General features: G+C 45.7%; 1 protein-coding gene across 1 annotated transcript in view; it reads left to right on the top strand.

Annotated features, from left to right (window-relative positions):
- The first annotated feature begins 2,064 nt into the window (after window positions 1-2,064).
- The window catches only part of RAB37 (RAB37, member RAS oncogene family), a 71,441-nt gene continuing 52,689 nt past the window's right edge, over window positions 2,065-20,816 (top strand). The window contains exon 1 of the mRNA XM_060135254.1: window positions 2,065-2,136. Within this exon, the coding sequence (XP_059991237.1) occupies window positions 2,065-2,136 (72 nt within the window). The remainder of the gene's footprint in view (window positions 2,137-20,816) is intronic.

Here is a 20,816-nt window from a genome sequence, read left to right as displayed (position 1 = left end):
CTAGAGACACACCACCACTTCCTTCACCTGACAGATGCCCACTCTTCCTCTAGATCTCAGCTTAAACATCATTTCTCAGGGAAGTCTTCCATCATCAACTCCAGATCAGTTCAGATCCTCCATTATGTGCTCTTCATAAGCCTTGAGCAAACAGATGAAATCATGTTTATGAACCTTCAGCACTCAGAACCAGACCCCAAGAAGTGGTGACCCTTCCCAGGAATGTAAAGTTCAGGGCTAAGCAGCTGTTGGCTTCTGGAACCTTCTTAACTACAGTAGTCATGGATGGTGAGGAAGCTCAGGGAAAAGTTATGATGAGAGTTTCTTTTAAGCTGTTGACCCTTAAATTTTTTTTGAATAGACAACTTTGAAAACGTAACGAAATCTATGAGACTTCTCTCCATAAAAATCCACATAAGCAAAACTTTTCATAACATTGTGCCATCAAACAATGTTTCACAGTTACCTAAAGTCCATCTGTTCACCTCAGGTTAAGAACCCCAACCACAGGACTACTGAGAATCTCATACATACAAACACAGTTTCCCTGGCTTTGTTCATTTAACTAATACTTATTGAGTATCTATAGTATAGAGATTCCAGTAATACTAACACCTGGTAAGTGAAAGTTGTTTTACAGTTTAAAAAGAAAGTAAGATGTTCACATAATTGTCTCATTTACTCCTCACAAAAACCCAATGAGGTAGGCACACATAGGTCTACCTATTTTACAGATGAGAAAATGTTAGCAATCCCAGAGAACTTAAGCGATTTGGTTAAAGCTACCCAGCCAGAAAAGGAATTGAAGCCCAGAAGTAAATGCACCCTTTGAAACTTAGGCCTGGCCCTTTCCCTCCATATTAATATTGACTCTAGAGGCCAGTGGTGATAGGACTTGTGTCTAATGAGGTAGCTGCCTGCTGAATGCCAAGGTCATCATATTAGGAAAACCTCTGAGACCACAGTCTCAGCTCCCAGTTCCCATGGTGGTCATCTTCATGCTCACCTTTCCCAGCGGTAACACAACTCTGCAAATTGGTGGTCCCAGCAGCAGGACTCTCCTGGTGTTTAGGGGAGGTAGACAGAGCTCCCATCCCCTTGCCCAGAGAGCACAACGGCTATCATTTTTTTGAGTTCCTAATATACGTCAGGCACCGTACTAGGCTCTTTACATAAATAAACTCATTAAATCCTCAGAACAACACCATGGTGTAGGTACTATTATTATTTCCATTTTGTGGACACTTAGGGGAGGTTAAGTAACTTGCCCAAGGTTACACAACTTATAATTTTCAGAGACATGATTTGAACTCTGGAGGCTGTGCTCTTAACCAAACAACCCTTCTGCCTTTCCCAAGACAATTGTTCTTAACTTTGCGGGGGGGGGCGCATATACATCCTAGAGAGTGTAATTTAAGCTCTGGACCCTCCCTCTAGGAAAATGCAGTTAAGCAAGATTTTGAAAAATATTTCAGAAACGTCAGGGACCCCTCTGGGTCATCATCTGTCGACCTCATACATACTGGAGGGAACTGTCCAGAGACCAAAAGAGGTGGCTTCAGCGCCGCAGGGCTTTGCCTCTGCAACCGCGGGAGGAGAGTTGAGCGGCGTGGTGTGACGGGCATGCTCGGTCACTAAGAATCAGGGACGGTGAGCTCCCGGGACCGCAATACCCTGAGAACGCAGCTGGGTCGCTGAGGCTCCGGAATCCGGTAGCTGAATGAGATACGCACGGGCCACCGGCTAGATTGAAATCTTGCGTCCCTCCCAGCATCCTGGAGTCACGAGACAGGGGACTAGGACAGAACTCTGGTCCCAGGCGCGCAGGGACTGTATCGCTGTTCCCGGTGCTGAAACGCCGCGGTTGCCGAGGGCAGCAGCCGCCTGCTCTCAGGGTACCGCGCCGCAGCGGCTGCGGGAGCTGTCCAGTGCTGAACCGGATGCGGCCCGGTCCGCGGGGCTTAGACCCGAGCCGGCTGCACACCGCAGAGCCCAGACAGAGCTCCTGGGAGCACTGACTGCAGAGCGCTGGGAGAGTGGGGAGCAGCGGGCTCCAAGGCAGGCATGGATCTGCAGAGACTCGACTCCTACCAGGGGGGAGCTGGCCCTGACTTCCATGAGCACGTCCTGTATAAGGTAAGGATCTCTAGTCCCCCGCCCCCATCTCAATCCTGGGAGAGGGCGCCGTCACCAGTTCTCTCCGTTCCCCTCGCTTTGCTTTGGAACTTAAAGAGAAACTAGCCTGTATCTGTGAGCCTAGAGAACGCTTTCTGCGTGATCCTGTTTGCTGTTCAAAACAGATGCTTGAACGCGGGGGAGGGGCCGCCCCCAGTGGTTCAGAAGATCAGGAGCTTGGCTCATGCATTTAAATCACCTGTGTCCCTTTCTCACTCACTCTTCCTGCCTCTCAGCCCTGTGAACCTCGAGCACCTTTGCCCTCCGTTAACCCTTGTGGGAGGCTACATTTGTCCTCCCACCCTTACCTCACAAGCTCCGGACCCGGTAAGTCTGGTAGCTGTGCTCAAATATCTGAATTCCTGGCCAACTTGGCTGAGATTAAACATAGAAATGATCTGCAGCAGAAATAAACTGTTGTTTTCAATCCAGATTCCCTTGTGCCTCCAGAAAGCTGCCCTCCAGCCATGACTCACTCATAACCTCCTGAAACTGTTTGCGTATTTCATCGCTCACGCTCATCCCTTGCTTCCCTCATTCAAGTTTTTTTAGACAACTAAGTTATCAGTAACATAACTAGATTATAACTAAATTATCAATAATGTAAATTATCAAAAACGTCCTCTTGAAGTGATTGTTGGGGAAAAGTAGCAGCTTCTCTCTAGGCAGCACTTACGGATCCAACACCCATCACTCTGAAGCATCAGAACCTTATATTTGCCATAAGAAGTCGTTATTGTACCTCATCCCTTTCTCTGCCTTCCTCATTCAGCCCTTATATTTCCCACTTTGCTAATACCGGTTTATCTATTAGTCCCCTGAAAGGCTGTACATGGTCCTATAAGTGGAGATGTTTTAAAATCAAAGTATCCCTCTGAAAATTCCATGAACGTAAGCTTCGAAGTCATTGCATCCACTTTGGTCCCCTATTATACAGTTGACATTTGAGGAAACTCAAATCCGGAGAGGCAAAGTGACTTGTTCAAGAAAACAAGACCAGGGATTATGATTCAAAGCCTAATATTCCTTTCCCTCTACAAGTTTTGTCCATAGACCAGCAGCGTTGGCATTACCTCAGAGCTTGTTAGAAATGTGACATCTCAAGCGCCACCCCAGACCTGCTGAATCTGAATCTGTGTTTTAACACGATCCCTGGAAAATAAATATGCACATTAAAGTTTCAGAAACACAGCCGTGTGCCACACTGGCTATTTCTGACACAAATTGCAGAAAACCAGCTACTAAGGGAAGTGGGCTATAGATTTGAAGAGCCCAGTGACTTCTCCCTCCAGGTCCCTAAGCCCCTAGGGTATAGAGAAGGAGAAAAGTGTGTAACTTCCCCAGTCAGGAAGTTTAAAAACCACTACAGTTTGAAGTAAACTAGAATAAGATCTGTGTTCTTTGAGGTGGTGAATCTAGCCTCAGTAGAAAATGCATGCAAACAAAAGGGAACATAATTACAAATCAATTACAAAAGCATCCTGCTGACTAGATACATGGGTCTCTCCAAGTTTAAACCATCTTATAAAGATATAAATATTCATTTTAAAAGCTTTAAGATTTGGTGGTCAAAGATTTAAAATTATTGATCAAGTGTGGTCTTTCCCACCTCAATTACCCACGCATGAAATGCAGGATGTAGCCCATGAGAACTTTCACTTCCTTTGGGTTTATTGATTACCAAATTGGAAGAGAGCCTTTTCCTACGAGTTCCAGTATATTTGAAGACGGGTGTCTACTCACCACTAGTAAATACTCAATATCTTCAGCTTGGTTGTAAGCATCTTGAGAGCAGAAGCTGGCCTTAAGCCTTCTGTGATGCTCAACAGAGTAACATATATGTGTAGCAATTTTCCTTTTCCTATAATACTGGTCACCTCGTCCTAATATTATTTTATTTTTGTACAAGACTTTTTATTATGATACGCTTAGAAACCTTTTTGTAAAGAGGCAAGGTATCAACATATTTGTATTTTTAAAATTAATTTATTTTGTTTATTTATTTTTGGCTGCGTTGGGTCTTCATTGCTGCGTGCAGGATTTCTCTAGTTGTGGTGAGCGGGGGCTACTCTTTGTTGCAGTGCATGGGCTTCTCATTGTGGTGGCTTCTCTTATTGTGGAGCACGGGCTCTAGGCGCGCGGGCTTCAGTAGTTGTGGCGCACGGGCTTCAGTAGCTGTGGCTCGCGGGCTCTAGAGCACAGCCTCAGTAGTTGTGGCACACAGCCCCAGATGCTCCATGGCACGTGGGATCTTCCCGGACCAGAGCTCAAACCCGTGTCCCCTGAATTGGCAAGCAGATTCTCAACCACTGTGCCACCAGGGAAGCCCCTGGAGGGGACATTAGTCTTAAGATCAAACATTCCTCATGGGTCATGTATACATTATAATGCTTACTGTATACATTTCACTTGATAAAGCTAATTACATCACATTATTTGTGAATATCCAAATTTTAAAAAGTCTTAAAATTAAAATGGCAGTGTGATACAACCAGCATATAATATTGGTCCACACAGAGTCTGATGCCTTATTCCTTGTTTTCCTTCTTTCTTTTATCTTCCCACTGACTCAAAGCCTCAAGTTACCTAGATTTCCATCTGATAGTCTGATTAAATTAATTGAAACTCAGATTTGAATTAATGATAGATCAATAATCTTACTAATTTTCCCAAAACTATAAAAGATCTCCAGTTGACAGAGTAAGAAATGATGATTTTCCCGGCATAACTCCAGGCATTCTTCTTAATCCATAAAATGGCAGGCATGTCCTTCTCCTTCCTTCCATATATATCGAGTAAACCTGCTAGCGTTGGAGGGTCTTCTGCAGAGGCGGGGGTGGCCGTGGCTCACCGTGAGGACAAGGACACTGGCAGCAGAGGTTCTGGACATATTTGTATTATTTTTAAATGTGCTGTGTAATAGAGTCCAGGGAATCCTGATGATTAATTAGAACACATTGACCATGGGAGGCAGGGCTCCCCTCCAACATTAGTTGCTAGGAAGGATTTTTTAATTAAACATTTTGTTGAAGTATAACAAACACAAGAAAAGCCCAAATCATATGTGTATACCCTGATGGGGTATAACCTGATGGGTTATCACAAAGAGAGCCGCTCTGTGCAACCACTGTCAAAATAAAGGTAGACCCTTACCAGCTTCCCAGAAACCACACCCCACATACCCCCTTCCACACACACTTCCTATTCTCCTCCCCAGAGGTCACCTTTATGAGGGGGAAGTGTTATTTAATGTTTTGACAGGGCTATCAGATTTTACGTAGGATCGTCTTAGAAACCTGCCAGAAAAGAGGTATTGTTGTATGATGGAGAGAAACCCCAGGCTTGTAATCAGACCTTGATGTGACTTTGAATGGCATCTGTGAGCCTTTCTTTTCTTATCTATAAAATAGGAATAGTAATACCTGGCTTATTGGGGTTTTTTGAGTGAAAATGTTAGATAACATAATGTAATTTCTTTCTTTCTTTCTTGGGTGTATAGGAAACATTCAATAAATGGTTGTTATTAGGACACACATCTTGAGCTCCAGCACAACTTCAATAGGTGTCACATTGGGTCTCACCTAAAATAATGAAGCTTTGTGAGAAGAGCAGCAACTTCATATGCAGAAACACACACATATTTCACAGGCACAATCCCATGGGATTAAGCTCACACACCCACCTACACAAAAATCATGACTGTGTGAACCTTGCCACCCTGAGTTCCTAAGTTGAATAGCTCTTTTCTCTGGGAGGTGAGACATGGGGTGCAATGAAAAAATTCACTTATCTGGAAAACATACACCAAGTATCATCAACCTTGGATAGCACTTGCACTTTAGCTCATCCCGAGAGGTGGAGGCTGACCCAAATGAGCCTGAGTAACTCTTAGAATATCCTCTGAGTGTGGGCTGGAAGCTGGGAACTGTCTGGAAACACTGAGTCCATCCATGACATGCTTGGAGTTTTTAAATAGAGTCGCTGATGTTCTCACCAATCTGAATATTTGATGCAACTAAATAATTTAAAACATGTGAACAACCTTGCTGCTCTTTCCCTTAGAGTGCTCCCAGCCCTCTTTCGCTGCCAGTACAATCTTATGCGCCATCAAAGGCAATGATGGGAGTTAGGGGCTCAGAAACACTCCGTGGTGGGTTCTTGCTGTGTCAGGTCCTGACTGTGAATTCTGAGCAAATGAAGTACAGAATGGGGGCAGCTTTTGCCCCAGATGCTAGTGAATCAGGACAAAGTGAGTTCAATAGCTCACTTCCTGGACTCCCTGGCGGTCCAGTGGTTAAGACTTGGCGCTTTCACTGCAGGAGACACAGGTGCAATCCCTGGTCAGGGAACTAAGATCCCACAGGCCACGTGGTGCAGGCCCCCACCCCCGCAAAAAAAAAAAAAAGGAGCTCACTTCCTAACTCATCCTCCCCAGTGCTGTGATGAACACCCTCATGCTAATCTTGTTCCAAGAGGAGCAAATAATTACTAAGTTAAAGTCAGTCTCTTCTATCGAAACTCAGAAAAACCAGCAACCGGGGGCATAAAGGCGTGGACAGTCCGTCCATTCATCCAGGGCTTGGGCCTCACTGGAAAAAAGATGGAATCATTAGAGAGATAAGGATGAAAGTTCTCTGTCCTACAAGGATTCCCATGTCCTCTAACTGCTCCAACACCTCTTCTAGGTGAGTGGAAAAGGTAAGCAGGTCACCTCCACGCCTCTCCCACCTCCCTTGTGCTTGTGTTTCATGTCCCTCTCCTACGGCTCATCTTGTATGTCTACCTCTTTCAATAGTCCACGTGCCTCATCTAGTCATTCAGCAAACATATATTGAGCATTTTCAAAGGGTAAGAAACTATGCTGAGTGTTATAAAGAACACACACGCACACGCACACGCACACCCCAAAAAAGTAGTTCCCACCTTCAGTAAGATCATGGCCTGTAAAACATGCACACACGGCTTCCCTGGTGGCGCAGTGGTTGAGAGTCTCCCTGCCGATGCAGGGGACACGGGTTCGTGCCCCGGTCCGGGAAGATCCCACATGCCGCGGAGCGGCTGGGCCCGTGAGCCATGGCCGCTGAGCCTGTGCGCCCGGAGCCTGTGTTCCGCGATGGGAGAGGGCCCGTGTACCGCAAAACAAAAACAAAAACAAAAACAAAACATGCACACAAATTGCTATAATACTGTATAGAGTCTCAGATGGGCCCTGATAAAGGTACAGGAAGATACAGTGAGATAACTCAGAAAGAAATGGTCACTTCTGACCTCAATTTGAGGCCTCTCTCTCATGGCCTCTGCTTGAGACTTAATATCTAAAACAGGCAAAGTTCCATACACCAGTCAGCCTCCCTCCCACAAGGCTGTCACCCACTGATCCTAGAGAAGGGTCTGGGTTCAGTGGTATTGTGATTCCTTGCCAGAAGATTTCACCAGAGAAAGACAAATCAACCAGCAAGAGGCCATACCAGCTATTCTATCTCCCTCTACCATTCTTTATCCCTCAAGAACACTTTTCTTCCATTAAACAATGTTAATGAGGGACTTTCCTGGTGGTCCAGGTGCTAAGACTCTGCGCTCCCAATGCAGGGAGCCTGGGTTCGATCCCTGGTCAAGGAACTAGATCCCACATGCTGCAACTAAGAGTTCGCATGCCGCAACTAAAAGATCCCTCATGCTGCAAGGAAGATGGAAGATCCTACGTGACACAACTAAGACCCAGCGCAGCCAAATAATTAAATAAATATTTTTTAAAAAACAATGTTAATGAAACACAAATTTGTGGTCAAAGAATCCGATTCCACGGAAAATCCATGCCCTGTAGGTGAAGAGATTTTAGTCTCAAAGTGAGTTCATCAATACGTCAATACCATAGTACCTCAATAAAGTGGGTTATTTTCTAAAAAAGGAAAAAGAGAGAGAAAAGAAGAAAAGGAGGCGAGGAGGAGGAGATGCAGGAGGAAGAAGCAAAAGAAAAGAATATACAGGGTTTCCCTGGTGGCGCAGTGGTTAAGAATCCACCTGCCGATGCAGGGGACACGGGTTCGTGCCCCGGTCCGGGAAGATCCCACATGCCGCGGAGCAGCTGGGCCAGTGAGCCACAGCTGCTGAGCCTGTGCTCTAGAGCCCGTGAGCCACAACTACTGAAGCCTGCGGACCTAGAGCCCGTGCTCCGCAACAAGAGAAGCCACCACAACAAGAAGCCCGCTCACCGCAACAAAGAGTAGCCCCCGCTCGCCGCAACTAGAGAAAGCCCACGGGCAGCAACAAAGACCCAACGCAGCCAAAAATAAATAAATAAGAAAATTTATTTTTTTAAAAGGTTTTTAATTTAAAAAAAAAAAAGAAAGAAATATATAAAAGGAAAGTGTGAGAAGACTAGATCCAATTCTTGCCAGATTTCTATCTTCAGCTCAGGAACAAACAAGAAAGCCAAGAAAGGTTAGCTGCTCCACTCCCTGTAGAATATTTCCATTTGCTTGTTTTCCTCTCTGGCCTGCTCTGGAGACTTTTGGATAAACAAATGTGTATGTTATATCATTAACAATCTCTGACCATCTGGGACTCCTTTGGCTAATTCATCAGTCCTGCCCAGATCCCAGCCAGCCAGCTAGCATGGGGAGTGATGCCAGCTGGTTCTCCTGCATAACCTTAGCAGGAAATGACTGTGACTCTGTCCAATGTCTCAAAGGCATTTTCCAAACTCTCAGACTTCCCTCTCCAAGCACTCTTCCCTCTAATTTAGAGTTCCTGGGACCCTTTGTGAAGAAACTTCTGAAACTCACTAGTGTTGCTATGCTAACGTTTCCCTTGTGAGGTGTTGTGGGAAAGGGCTACGCCTTCCTTCATCTTCAGGACAGGAAATCCAGCTTTGCTGGAAATAAACAGCCAGAGGTGAGCATCAGGCTAGGGAATTGTGGAAATGGACATTTGAAGTGGCTCTAAGTTTATCCCAGCATGCTCCTTGTTTCTATCCTCCTTTCTCAGGCAAGAGAAACAATCCTTGGAGATTCCAAGTGAGAATGGAGATCACAGCTCCTTTGCTACCTAGCAGAGCTCAGGCAATGTACCTCCCCAGACGGAACAGCCCTGGACCATCCTCCCATCTGCCAAGCAGAGGAGGTTTTCTGGGGACAAATGAGAGAACTCCAAGACAGCAGCAGACAACAGATCTGTAAATCTTAACCTCTGATTGCACCCATCAAAGCCTCCCCGACCTCACGCTGCTCGCGACGTTAGCAAGGTCCTAAGCAGTGCAGTGAAAATAATAGAACTGTTGAAACAAGCAGAACTCAAAATTCCCCCAGCAAATGATTCTTACTTCCTTGACCTTGACGCCAAATTCTGCTCCCTCCCTTCTTGTTTGCATTTCTGCTTATTAGCGGACAGTTTTTACCCATCAACATAAGGGTGTATTTTGAATAATTTGTGCTTATGTAAATGCCATAGGTGGTATGCTTTCAGGTGTCTTGAACCAAGTTGTGTTTAATCTCATATTTCCTTTTGCTTTCTAGTCCTCTGCCCACTGCTGCCAACAGCACACACACACACACACACACACACACACACACACACACACACACGCGCGCGCGCGCGCGCGCGCACACACACACTCCTCTCACAAGCTATAGGCAGGGCCAGTGATGAGGCGTTCTTATTCTTTGTCTCTTCTTTGGTTGTTACCAGCCTTTTAAAGGCAAAGCAAGAACGTTCCCTTTTCTTCCTCCCTCTGCCATTTGAGTTTTGCATCCACATCTCTGCTGGCAGCTCTGCTTTTTAAAAAGCGGCTCTGCCCTCTAGCAGAGCAATACCCCCAGGGGACAGTCAGGAATTGGCAACTACTTCTTCCAGCCCCTCCCAACTTCACGTGGAGAAGCCACTTAACCTCTGCGAGGGAATGAAGCTGCTGGTACGGGCTCAGCACAGAAGAGGCAGAGACCCCGTCCAGCTCCTCAGGATTCCCCTCCCTCTGTGGGAGCAGTGCCGAAACTTCTCTGTGCCCAGATTCTTCCCTCTTCTCTGGTCCCCTTCCCAGGTTTCATTAGGCTATGAACTAAGTATTAAAATCATCTGCACTATAGTCTAGAGGGGCCCAGTAAGACTAACAATTGTTAATAATAAATGATAAAAATAAAGACAAATGGTTCATTTGTGGAGCAGTATAGTTTACAAAAAACTATAATGCAAATGCTATGACACTTTACTCTTACCCCATGCTTTTTCCAGTAGCTGTTATTATTAATTCCATGTTATAAATAAGGAAATGCAAGCCAGATGGAAAAAAAATACTTACTTGCTCGAGGTTCACAGCAGGTAGGCATTATGGGAATTCAAACAATAACAGCAGAGCCTTACATAGCACGTATGTGCCAGGCACCGTGCTAAGCACTTTATATCCTTCAGTCCTACAACAACCCTATTTTTTTTTTAATGAATGTATTTATTTATTTATTTATTTTTGTCTGTATTGGGTCTTCGTTGCTGTGCGTGGCTTTCTCTAGTTGCGGCGAGCAGGGGCTGCTCTTCGTTGCAGTGCATGGGCTTCTCATCACGGTGGCTTCTCTTGTTGCAGAGCACGGGCTCTAGGCACACGGGCTTCAGTAGTTGTGGCGCACGGGCTCAGTAGTTGTGGCGCGTGAGCTTAGTTGCTCCGCGGCATGTGGGATCTTCCCGGACCAGGGATCGAACCTGTGTCCCCTGCATTGGCAGGTGGGTTCTTAACCACGGAGCCACCAGGGAAGTCCCAACAACCCTATTTTAATCTCATTTTACAGATGAGTAGACTGAGGCACATAGACATTAAGAAACTTACCTAATGTCACCCAGCTAATAAGTGGCAGAGCCCAGATTCAAACCCCAGCAAGCTGGAAATGCAAAGAGGTAGAGTCAGGAGAGGGCAAAGGGTTTCTCCAAGGGGCTCACAGATTGTCATCACTTTATGGTGTCCCCAACTCTGCAGGATCAAAGATGAGTTTTGTTCACTCAGTCAAGGGTGGATCCATCTCAAAAAAGCATTAAAAATAAAAGCTAAAAAATGCAAAATAAAACAGAAAAGAGTGGAACCATATCTCCAGGCAGGCTTGTGTTAATCAAACTCACAAAACTGAGGTATTGTCCTAGATGCCAAGCCACATTATAATCAGGGGATGGTTTGCTAAGCATGAAATTCAGAAAAAAAAAAAAAGAGAGAGAGATTTGGAGAACTCAGATGTTTAAAGATATCAGGCTGATATGGTTTGACGGCTGGCTACACTACAAGGACAGCCTCAATCTACAACCCCCTCTGCCCCTCCGACCCTCGGGTCCTCTCCACACTGACCTCTGCCTCCCTTGACTGTGTTTAACTGTGACTTCGGGCAGGTAGGCATTCTATTCTCCCCAGATACCCAGTTTCCAACACTCCTATAGGGACCACTTGCCTTTGAGTTTGAGAATGCCCTGGACTTGACCCGGTGATGGGGAGAGAAGAAGGTGGGGGAGGGATGCTTCCCCCAGCTGTCATCCCACCACTCTGCCTCCATCTCGCTCAGGGCCCATGTCAGGGCCTTAAGGATATGGGTTTCAGGGGAGAGACCACGAAAGAGAAAAAAGGTGATTGCAGTCATTTCCTTATATCCCACCACTGCCCCATTCCACATGCCCCCCTTGAAACTGGATATTTCTGGTTGAGAATCTTGAGAATCAGCAAACGTCTGCCGGATGCCATGTGTCCCTGAGGGTCCAGGCACAAGACCCATTCCCCACCCCAAGGAGCTGAGTCTGGCAGGCTGGGTGGCTTAGCTGGCTGGCATAGAGGACTCAGGCCACATCGACTGTAGCCCATGTTGACACATGGACATCAGTGCCCATGAAGGCTTCTCAAAAGTCAGAGACCTCTCGTCTCACATGGTGGGAAGCAGGGGACCAGGTCAGATACCTGCAGCTCTCTCAGGCTGCCAAGTTCTGGATCCTGACTCAGCCACTGATCCGAAAGGCTGTAAACTCCACAGCCCCAGGAAAGGGCCCCACCTCTGAAGGCCAGAATGGCTCTGGGCACCCAAGACAGGGATCCCTTCAAATCCACGTCCAAAAAAGGAAGGTGTTTGTTCTGTGAAGTGCCCAGAGCAAAGATCCGTGGCCCAAGCATGGCAGAGTCAGATTCAGAAAAACAAAGCTGGTACCCCTCCCTCAGCATCTCTGAAGATCTGACCCAAAAAAACATCCAAACTCAACAATGCCAGGGCCCTTTTTTGTTTATTTTTTTTTTAATATTTTTTTTTGCGGTACGCGGGCCTCTCACCGTTGTGGTCTCTCCCGTTGCGGAGCGCAGGCTGCGGACGCGCAGGCTTAGCGGCCGTGGCTCACGGGCCCAGCCGCTCCACGGCATGTGGGATCTTCCCGGACCAGGGCATGAACCCGCGTCCCCTGCATCGGCAGGCGGACTCTCAACCACTGCGCCACCAGGGAAGCCCCAGGGCCCTTTTTTGATTTGGATTATTTTATTTATTTTTCTTGTCTGATTGTTCTGTAATAATTGTCTGACTGTTCTAGCTGCAACTTACAGTACTGTGTTGGATGAAAGTGACACAAGTGGCAAAAAAAAAAAAGGCCAGGGCCCTGACCCCTTAGGATGACAAGTTGATGCATGAAGAGAGGGTTTAGAAAGACAGAAGTGAGGGGCCAGGTGAGCTCTGAGGTCATGCCCTCCAAGACCTTCACTCTGCCCTGTCTATGCCTGAAAAGCCAGGTCTCCCCCAGACATCACAGACACCACAAACGCATGAGAAGGCCACACAGAGTAGTCCCGGACCACCTCTTGTCCTGTCCACTTTCTTCTCATCTACACCCTGCTCTGTTCACCCCTGTCCTGTCCACCAACTATCCTGCCCACTCCCTGCCCTGTCTGCCACCTGCTCCATCCAACACTTGCTGTTTTCACTGATTTTCTTAGAGCAGGAGACAGCTCGTTAGCAATAAAAGAGAACTGGGCTCAGGGTGTTGTCCTGGCTCTGCATCAGCTGACTGACCTTCCCTGGTCATTCCATTCAAAAGCCCTTTGCAGTCTGCAGAGCAGTTGCACATAAGTTGTCACATTTGATTTCCACAGCACGAAGCATGAGCAGCACCGACATTATTACTGCCTGTGAAAGGGGAGCTCTGTGGTCAGGACCCTTTTGATTGCCAGTGACAGAACCAACTCAAACCATCTTAAGCCAAAAAGAGAATTCACTGGCGAGCCTGGGGATGCTGCTGACGTCCGGCTCGGTCGGATCTGGGGACTCAGACAATGGCACCAGCAGCCTCGCTCTCTCTGTCCCTCAACATTCTTCCCTCTGGTTCAGCTTTAATTACAACTTCCTCCTGGGGTCACATGGTTGCCAGCAGCTCCAGGGTTACATCCTCACAGCTCCCTGTTTCAACTAAAGTCCTAGATCTAATGCTCATTGGGCTGAGATGGGTCACGTGTCCACCCCGAAGGTGGAGTCTGTCCTGCCCATTCCCTGTCAATGGAGAGTGGAAGAGAGCAATTTCCAAGGAAAATGGGGGTGATGTAAGCTGTGGGCTCGCCATGCAATGACGGATGTCCCTATGGCAATCTCAGAGGAGGTTGGATAACAGTGTCTTTTAAATGTTCCAGTGAGAAGTGATTGACAAAGAAATGAACTGAACTTGCCACTCTCCCATCTAAACTGGGCTAGTTGTGTCCCGCTCACGGTGTCACTTAAGACTGACTAATCCAACTTAGTTTCTTAGTAACCAGACCCAGGAAAGGAACTGACGTCACCCTATAAAGGGATTGGTTTACTGGGGCTGTGGAGCCAGACCTCACCCTGAGGCTGGGAGTAGATTTTCCTATGGAGGAAGATGACCCAACTTTCCACTTTCAATCACCCAGGGAGGAGGCAGATTGGGGTGGGGGAAGGGGGGCGGGGATGAGGATGCAGGAGGTGAAGCTCAGGCTGGAATGAAGGAAAGTTCTTCCTCTTCATTTTGGGATCAGAATCAGGTGGTGTGAAGATGCCTGGATTGCACTCAGGAAGGCAGATGAGAAGTGAGACAGAAGCCTGCCCAGCAAGGCACGTGTCATGAGTGTGCAACCTGGGCCCTACATTTGGAAGGGCTCCGTGATTGTTTTAATACTCTGCTGTCGCCATCTTGAGAGTATTAATTTTTGTACAAGGAGCCCCATATTTTTATTTTGTGCTGAGACTCACAAAATATATAACCATTCCTACTGTCAAATAGGAAGCCCTGGAGGGTCTGAGCACAGGTCTCTGCAGTAGTTCTGAGCTATCCTTTGGGACGTATCTCCTTTCTTTTGGCCTCACCCCACGCCTGGTTTCAGATGAGCTGGGAGGACCTAGAGAAGGGCTACCTTACGCTCTGGGCAGAGCGGCTGAGGAATGAGTTGCACTCCTCCCCAGGGCCATCACTGTGTCAGCAGCGGTGGCCACTGGCAAAGAATGGCCCAGTCGCAGAGGAGTCTGCAAGGGCCGCGAGCAGGAAACCTGGCATGGAAGGCAGATCAGAGCATCCAGGGGCGGGTAAGCCAGGCCCCAGCCTCGGGCAGGCCCCTGGGGGTGAGTGGCTGCCACATAGGCCGGGGGAGAAGTAAATGAGGCTTGAGCACGGTGCTGGGCGAACAGTCAGCTTTTATTGGTGGCTGTTAGTCAGTAATGGGAGCCATTATTACTAATACATGTTTAATTACAAATTTGAGAAAAGCAAAGCAAAGCAAAAAGCTACCTGTGGTGCCACTGCTTCAAAACACCTTCCTTAAATAAAAATGGAATCGCACTCTGAATATATCCATGTATATGTATATGTGTGTGTATATATATGTGATGTGTGTATATGTATGTATGTGTGTATATATATGTGATATATGTGTGTATACATATGTGATATATATGTGTATATGCATGTGTGTATATGTGTGTATACATATGTGATGTGTGTATATGTGTGTATATACATATGTGATGTGTGTATCTGTGTGTATATATGTATGTGTGTATATAGGTATATATACATATGTGATATATATGTGTGTATGCATGTGTGTGTTGTGTGTATATATGTGTATGTGTGTATATATGTGCATATACATGTGTGATATATGTGTGTATCTCTGTGTATATATGTGTGTGTATATAGGTATATATACATATGTGATATATGTGTGTATACATATGTGATATGTGTGTGTATATATGTATGTGTGTATATACATATGTGATATATATATGTGTGTGTATGTATCTGTGTGTGTGTGTGTGTATATATATGTATATATAGAACAGGCATTTTGCCATCTACCTTTTTTTAATGACTACATGATATTCCATTGTATGGATACGTGAAAATTCATTGTTAATTCTGAAATTTTAAAGCTTAACAAAAGATACAGAGACTAACATAACAAAAAAGAAATGCCCATGTGCCCTCCATCCATATTAACTAAATGCTAACATTTTGCCTTTAAAAAAGCCTTAAAGGAGCTTTCTACTGGGTGTGTGGCAGTAGCTCCTGAGGGACCTTTCAGAGAGAGCTGGGGTCAGCTGGAAAGACATCAGTGGGGCCTACGCTATTACACACTGGGAACCAGAAGGTTACCTTGAGATCACAAACTAGAGGGTCTGTGGCACTTTGCAGAGGACTGAAAAGACCTTGAGACACATCTATGATTGTCCAAGGCCACCCAGCAAATAAATAAGAAAAAGACAGAACCCCGGAACTTCCCTGGTGGTCCAGTGGTTAAGACTCCATGCTTCCACTGTGGGGAGCACAGCTTCAATCCCTGGTTGGGGAACTAAGATCTCACATGCCATGTGGTGGGGCCACAATAAAAGAAAGAAAGAAAAAGGAAGGAAGGAAGGAAGGAAGGAAGGAAGGAAGGAAGGAAGGAAGGAAGGAAGGAAGGAAGGAAGAAGGAAGGAGGAAGGAAGGAAGGGAGGGAGAGAGAGAGAGAAAGAAAGAAAGAAGGAAAGAAAGAAAGAAAGAAAGAAAGAAAGAAAGAAAGAGAAAGAAAGAAAGAAAGAAAGAAAGAAAGAAAGAAAGAAAGAAAAAGAAAGAAAAGAAAGAAAGAAGGAAAGAAACAAAGGAAGGAAGGAAGGAAGAAGAAAGGAAGGAAGGAAGGAAGGAGGAAGGAAGGAAGAAAGAACGAACGAACGAACGAAAGAAAGAAAGAAAAAGACAGAACCCCAACCCGGGGCATCTGAACTCAGGCCCTGAGCTCCTCCCCATTATCATGCTGGCATGTCTCACCTTGGACCACCTGGGTCCACAGGAAACAAAAGCTTGCACTGGAAGCTGCCTCAAGCCCCTTCTGTTGCTGACCTCCCAAAATTCTAGTGCAGCCCTGGCAACTATCTCAGCCTAGCCCCGGACATACACTGAAGCACAGTCGATGCCAATGGGGGACACGAAGCAGATTCAAGACTCTGCCTCCAGAGCTGCCCAGACATCATTGGAAAGCAGGCCTGGTGCGGTGAGCCCCTGTTAATTGGGGCTCAGGAGCGATATTATCCCCTGGGAGTTTGCCTCCATCAAAACCTCACTGTGGGGCTTCCCTGGTGGCGCAGTGGTTGAGAGTCCGCCTGCCGATGCAGGGGACGCGGGTTCGTGCCCCGGTCTGGGAAGATCCCACATGCCGCGGAGCGGCTGGGCCCGTGAGCCATGGCCGCTGAGCCTGTGCGTCAGGAGCCTGTGCTCCGCAACGGGAGAGGCCACAACAGTGAGAGGCCCGCGTATCGCAAAAAGAAAAAAAAAAAACCTCACTGTGACTGTCATACAGAGTGAAGTAAGTCAGAAAGAGAAAAACAAATATCATATATTAATGCATATATGTGGAACCTAAAAAAATGGTGCAGATGAACCGGTTTGCAGGGCAGAAATAGAGACACAGACGTAGAGAACAAACATGTGGACACCAAGGGGGGAAAGTGGTAGCGGGGTGGGTCGGGGGGTGGGTGGGATGACTTGGGAGATTGGGATTGACATGTGTACACTAATATGTGTAAAATAGATGACTAATATGAACGTGCTGTATAAAAAATAAATTAAATTAAATTAAAAAAAAAAACCCACTGCTGGGACTTCCCTGGCCGGTCCAGTGGTTAAGACTCCGAGGTTCCACTGTGGGGGGCACAGGTTCGATCCCTGGTCAAGAAGTTAAGATCCCACATGCTACACAGCATGGCCAAAAAATATATATATTAAAAAAAAAACAATATGCGATAGATAAACAACAAGGACCTACTGTATAGCACAGTGAACTGTATTCAATATCTTGTAATAACCTATAATGGAAAAGAGTCTGAAAAACAATATATGTGTATATATATATATAACTGAATCACACCTGAAATTAACACAACACTGTAAATCAACTATACTTCAATAAAAATTTAAAAATTAAAAAAAAATTTAAAAACCAACTGCAAGATGACAACCCCAGGAAAGAAAGCCAAGATTTCCTGACACCAAGACAGCTCCAGGGAAGAGTCTCCTTCATTTTACCTCCACTTTCACATCTGTTCTCATGTCTCAGATATTTTCTGGTAAAGTACTTCTCTGCTAGTTCTGCTTTCATTTGCCATCCGATAGACAGCAGGGTGTTTCAGTGGGAGGACAATGGTCTCTGGCATCTAGTCCTTCTGCTTTTGTGGCTTATTACAAATCTTGCAAAGGCCTGTGAACTTTTGAAATGAGTACATTGTCTGAACTTTGCAGCTCCTCCCAATAACCAGAGGGCTGGTACTGGGAAGTGTGGCTAAGACCGAGGGTTGTGACCTGGTGCTTCCTTGTCACAGAAACCCTCACCATCCTTGAGAGAGGGGAGCATTCTGCATGGGGATGCCAGAAAGAAACTCAATGTGTTTGCTCCCCCAGTGACAAACCCTTCACCAGATCTTTAAAGAGCACACAGGCACAATTAAGCAATTGGCTTGTAGGTTTACCGGGGGAGAAAAGTCGTATTAATACAGGAAGAGTTGCATAGATTTGTTAACTTAGGATGAACGCTGCATAATGTAGACCAGCTAGCTGATGGCTTTGGTAATTAACATGAAGCCAAGGAGAATAGGCCAAGTGTCGAGATGGGCCCTTAGAGCCACCTTAGGCAAGCAGCACATTCTTCCTTGGAAGAAAACAAAGACAAACAATGAGTGGGTGGCTTCAGTGGATTTGATAATGTTCCGTTTCTTCATTAAGGTTGTGAACATGAGGTGTCTGCTTCCCTATCCTTTATAACGTATCTGCATCCTATATAAACATATAATATACACCAAATATTTTATAACTTCGGATGAAATAATTAATAAGCTAATAAAACACAGGATTGGGGATATCTGGGTTTGTGGCACTGCAGATGGAAAGGGTGGTAGGGAGGATGTGGGAGGCTTCAGAAACTCCCCAGGAGGGCATTTTTATTCTGGAATGTAGAGTAGGCATCCCTCCTTTCTGCTAAGAGCGGATTTCCCACCACACAAGCATTCAGAATGTCTCTTCTCTATTTCTGACCCTTAGAAACAGAGCCTTACCCCTTCCTTAATTCTGAGCCGCTCCTCAGAGGTTCAGCGGGTGGGTCACCCTTCCTTGATGCTAGAACCCACCCCTTCAGGACAAGACCGCGTGAGTTTGCGATCACAGTGGATTATTTGGGGGAGAGCTTATGCTGGGCAGGGGAATCTAAGTGATTAAAGGGGCCTTTCTCCCAACTGATATAGGATCACGGGGCCCTCATGTGTGAAAACCTTAGAGTTTCGATGAATAAGATTACTAGAAGGCTTTAGGGGGACACTAGACCACACGAGCTGGACCTAGAGGAGAGAATCCACGTCTAGAGAACAGTGTAGACAAGCTCTGTAGCTGCCAATCCTTAGCCCATATGGGAGCACCAGCCCTTGACAAAGTATCACTAAATTTGTAGGAGATTATATACACACACAACAGAAATCCATATTGGCATAAAGTCGCCAACTGTCCTTCTTGGGAAACACTGCCTATTATTCTGACTTGGGGAATGTCCTTTCTTTTATGAAACTATGGTCATAACAGATGGTTTAGTAGAAACTGTCTTAACCAACCCCTTTCTTAACCAACTTATTAGATCAACAAGCACCCTCCAATCTCTTGGTGAAACATACTATCTTTATGCTTGTGGCAATGGGCAGATTCTCTTGAAGATCCCCTCGCTTCTGCTCTCACCCGTTGAGGTATGTGTTTAACAAGAGTCAACGGCATTCAGGCCCAAACTTGTTTAGGCCGGTCAAACATGTTAATTATAATTATGCAATTTAATGAATTCATCCATAAACTAACCAATTAAGAGTGTAAACAGAAAGGATATTGACCAATGACAGGAAATGTAAACAAAGAGAACGGTTATTTCTACAAAAACTAAATTGAATGCTTTAGAGCACGCCATTTTTTTTTTTTTTTTTTTTAGAGCATGCCATTTTTTTTAAAAAAACATCAAATTAGGAATGAGGGAGAAGACTGTAAAATATTCACAGTGAAAACATAAAAATGAAAAGAGGTTTGCGTCGTAAGTATCTAGAATGTCTTGCTTCACGTTAGGGAAACTGGAACTAGAAACTCCAGGACGAGACAGTGTGTGTGATTTGTGCAGAAAAGGCAACGAGTCTCTCTTTCAGCAGACCCATCAGTGAAAAAGAGGCTTAGAGCTACATCCAAATACCAGCAAATGACGACACATTTAGATATTTTGAGCCAAAGAAAGCATTTAGAGGAAGAATATATCTTTTGTGTGATTCCTTGATTTAACCAACTTTTCCAATGAACGGACCAATAACAATTTCAACTACATTGGGTAAGAATGCACCTACCTGATAAAATAAAAGGCTGACTACTATATCAGTCCCTCCTGATCTAAAAAATTGTTGATACATGAAATCAACAGATGTTAGCTGGCCCTTCCTGGCCATTCCTGCTAAAGGCCATGTATTTTGAAGATCGCCAGTGCAGTATATTTTTCTCCCTCAACTGACTCTCAAAAGGGCTCTGTCCATAGAGAACGGGCTTGTTTGCCAAGGGGGAGGGAGGGTGGGAGAGGGAAGGATTGGGAGTTTGGAACTAGCAGATGCAAACTATTATATATAGAAAGGGTAAACCACAAGGTCCTACTGTCTAGCACAGGGAACTATATTCAGTATCGTGTGATAAACCATAATGGAAAAGAATATTAAAAAAGAAGATATATATATATATATGTGTATATATAATATGTATAACTGAATCACTTTGTTGTACAGCAGAAATCAACTACACTTCAATGTTTTTAAAAGGGCTCTGGGGCTTCCCTGGTGGCGCAGTGGTTGAGAGTCCGCCTGCCGATGCAGGGGACACGGGTTCGTGCCCCGGTCCGGGAAGATCCCACATGCCGCGGAGCGGCTGGGCCCGTGAGCCACGGCCGCTGAGCCTGCGCGTCCGGAGCCTGTGATCTGCAACGGGAGAGGCCACAACAGTGAGAGGCCCGTGTACCGCAAAAATAAATAAATAAGAGAGAGAGAAAGGGCTCGGTCTTCTGAAAGCCAGCAATATACACATAGTTCTCAAAAGGAGACTATCCAAGCCCTCCAATTTTTATAAAGTGGAATCTTTAAATATTAATCATTCCAAAAGCAAAGGAGGGAAAC

The sequence above is a fragment of the Lagenorhynchus albirostris genome, chromosome 20 (assembly GCF_949774975.1).
Source record: "Lagenorhynchus albirostris chromosome 20, mLagAlb1.1, whole genome shotgun sequence".
NCBI classification, from domain to species: Eukaryota; Metazoa; Chordata; class Mammalia; order Artiodactyla; family Delphinidae; genus Lagenorhynchus; species Lagenorhynchus albirostris.
This window is presented reverse-complemented; position numbering and strand designations above follow the sequence as displayed.